Source organism: Austrofundulus limnaeus, unplaced genomic scaffold (genome assembly GCF_001266775.1).
Source record: "Austrofundulus limnaeus strain Quisiro unplaced genomic scaffold, Austrofundulus_limnaeus-1.0 Scaffold737, whole genome shotgun sequence".
Lineage (NCBI taxonomy): Eukaryota > Metazoa > Chordata > Actinopteri > Cyprinodontiformes > Rivulidae > Austrofundulus > Austrofundulus limnaeus.
In genome coordinates, this window is record NW_013953139.1 from 44,880 (window position 1) to 47,839 (window position 2,960).

Below are 2,960 nucleotides of genomic sequence, written 5' to 3' on the forward strand. Positions count from 1 at the left end.
CACTGAGGACCTATCCACGTCATCATTTACCCAGAATGCTTTGTGTGTAAATAAAATGGCTCCGTCCGTGTTAAAATATATTTTTAAAAATTCACAAAACTAAACAGCCTACAGTATTTTTACAGTCTTTATGTTACAGTTAAAATAAATGTTTATCAAATAAAGTCTAATGTTACAACTAATCAGGATCCCTTTAAAGGGATAATTCAACCATTCTGAAGTAAAGAAAGGCAGAGGTTCACTCGTCTGTGAAAAAAACCTGTGTCTAAAAATTAAAACTTATTTCAGAGCAAAGTCTCTCGTTGTAGTAAACTATGGTCCAGTATGAGGGCCAAAATTAAGACTATTGGGCAACTAGCAGTTGCTACAGCCTTGTAGCAGGAGGCTACATCTATTCCTAACCAGCTATTGATCTGATTACTGATAGGTGTCACCGCTAACTGAGGCTAATGAGGAGGAGACTATTCATTTGTGTTAGCATCACAGAGGCTAGCCACTAGCATGGATAAGAGCATGGCTAAGAGGAAAAGTCCTCTGAGGTCAGACTAATCAAACATGTCCTTTATACTGAAAAAAAACAAAGGACCATCCAGCCTGGTATCAGTGCACGTTTCAAATGTTTGCCTCTCTGATGGTATGGGGGTGCATTAGTACTAGCATGCGAAGCTTACACATCTGGAGGGACACCATCAATGACAGAGACACAACCATCGTTTCCTCCAGCTGACATTAAATCACATGAAACATTTTGTGCTTCGGATCAGTTAGGAGTACCAAAACTATTTCTATTTGTTAAACGTCTGATACTTTGTACAAAAACTGCATTTTAAAAACCGTAGTTTAGATTATTTATGTTCCACTCTGAATAAAACAGGTTTAAAAGATTTGCAAATCATTTGATTCTGATTTATTTACATTTTATCTTGTTCAGAGTTGAGTTTTTCCTAAATCTCTCCTGACCACATCTATCTAAACTGTATACATTAAGATATGATAATATGTAAGGTTTATCTTTTTTTAAAGCACTTTCTTAATTAAGAAACTGGCCATCAGACAAACACCGTACAAACTTGGTCCTGTGTATTACTTGCAGACCCCCTCAGTCCTGATGGACCCCTCACCTTTATCACACATCTCATGTTTCAACGCATGGAGAGCCTCTCTGTTCCTGTTCCTCTTCACATCCAGGTCCACAATCTGAAAAACAAACAAACAAACAATTAAATAAATAAATAAATTGTTCAAAAATGTTCATTTTATCCACAGTTATTGTCTGGGTCACTTGTCCTGTCAGACCCTCACCTGGGTTTTTTTTTTTTTATTAATATGGCTTACTTTAACAAGCACCAGGAATGGATGTGATCACTTAACGTAAGATTTAAATGAATTCTGTGCTATTTTTCACAATACGGGGCTGACACAGACAGATGAAGATTATAAGCTGGATTAGAAAGTTAAAAACAGAAATCTAGACAGGTTTTTAACGTGTATGGTTTGTTTTTGTTGTAAGACGACCACCAGAGTAAAGCTTGGTGTGTCCCACACAACACGCTCCCGTCGTTAGTTTGGATCTCGGTCCGAACCCTCCGGTACCGGTCTGGTCAGGACTCAGTAAGATCGTCCTCCTCGTGATGTCCTGTTTTTACCTGTTGTTTGGTGCTGAGAACATCCTCAGCCGCCTCTTCCACTGCTGTCAAAAACTCCAGAGCTCGTGTGCAGTCGGCGTCCATGTTGGCGGTGTCCTTCCGAAAATAGGTCCGTGCGGAAACAACGAACAGAGAGGGAAGGGTCCGAGAGAGAGAGAGAGAGAGAGAGAGAGAGAGAGAGAGAGAGAGAGAGAGCTCTGAACCATCAACCATAAAGTGCCCACATCACTACAGACGCAGTGAAAATGGCATTTTTGAATAATTTATTAAAACATTCTGACAGGTCAAAAAGAGTTATTTTCTTCACATCTGATGAAAAGACAAAATATAATATGTATTTTTTTTTTAGGTGTAAGCAGAATGTAGCATCTGTCTGGACAAAACCTCCTGACTTTATTACAGTAAGACTTTTATTAATCCACAGTCCTTTCAATCATTGAAAGCGGGAACCAAAAAACCTGTTCACATCTGTAATTTCTTCTGGGCTTTATGAACAGCACCCATCTATCCATCCATGCATCCATGTATCCATTACTTATGTCTTCCTCCTTTCAGTGTCACTGGTACTCATATCCAGCAGTCACTGTGTGGAGGGCATGGCACCACTCCTCATATCAGTCAGAACAGTGATCTTTAGTCAGTACAGTGGTATTTAGTCTGTACAGTGGTATTTAGTCAGTACAGTGGTATTTAGTCTGTACAGTGGTATTTAGTCTGTACAGTGGTATTTAGTCAGTACAGTGGTATTTAGTCTGTACAGTGGTATTTAGTCAGTACAGTGGTATTTAGTCTGTACAGTGGTATTTAGTCAGTGCAGTGGTATTTAGTCTGTACAGTGGTATTTAGTCAGTACAGTGGTATTTAGTCTGTACAGTGGTATTTAGTCAGTGCAGTGGTATTTAGTCAGTACAGTGGTATTTAGTCAGTACAGTGGTATTTAGTCAGTGCAGTGGTATTTAGTCAGTGCAGTGGTATTTAATCAGTACAGTGGTATTTAGTCAGTGCAGTGGTATTTAGTCAGTAGAGTGGTATTTAGTCTGTACAGTGGTATTTAGTCTGTACAGTGGTATTTAGTCAGTACAGTGGTATTTAGTCAGTACAGTGGTATTTAGTCAGTAGAGTGGTATTTAGTCAGTGCAGTGGTATTTAATCAGTACAGTGGTATTTAGTCAGTAGAGTGGTATTTAGTCTGTACAGTGGTATTTAGTCTGTACAGTGGTATTTAGTCAGTGCAGTGGTATTTAGTCAGTGCAGTGGTATTTAGTCAGTGCAGTGGTATTTAGTCAGTGCAGTGGTATTTAGTCAGTGCAGTGT

At 39.0% G+C, this 2,960-nt stretch overlaps 1 protein-coding gene across 1 annotated transcript; it reads right to left on the reverse strand.

Annotated features, from left to right (window-relative positions):
• Positions 1-1,121: 1,121 nt before the first annotated feature.
• pdrg1 (p53 and DNA-damage regulated 1) lies at positions 1,122-1,774 on the reverse strand (the record flags this gene model as incomplete). Its single annotated transcript, XM_014028266.1, is given in 2 exon segments — positions 1,122-1,197; positions 1,647-1,774. Coding segments are annotated over 2 exon segments (160 nt in total), but the record flags the coding sequence as incomplete, so codon positions are not given.
• Positions 1,775-2,960: the final 1,186 nt, after the last annotated feature.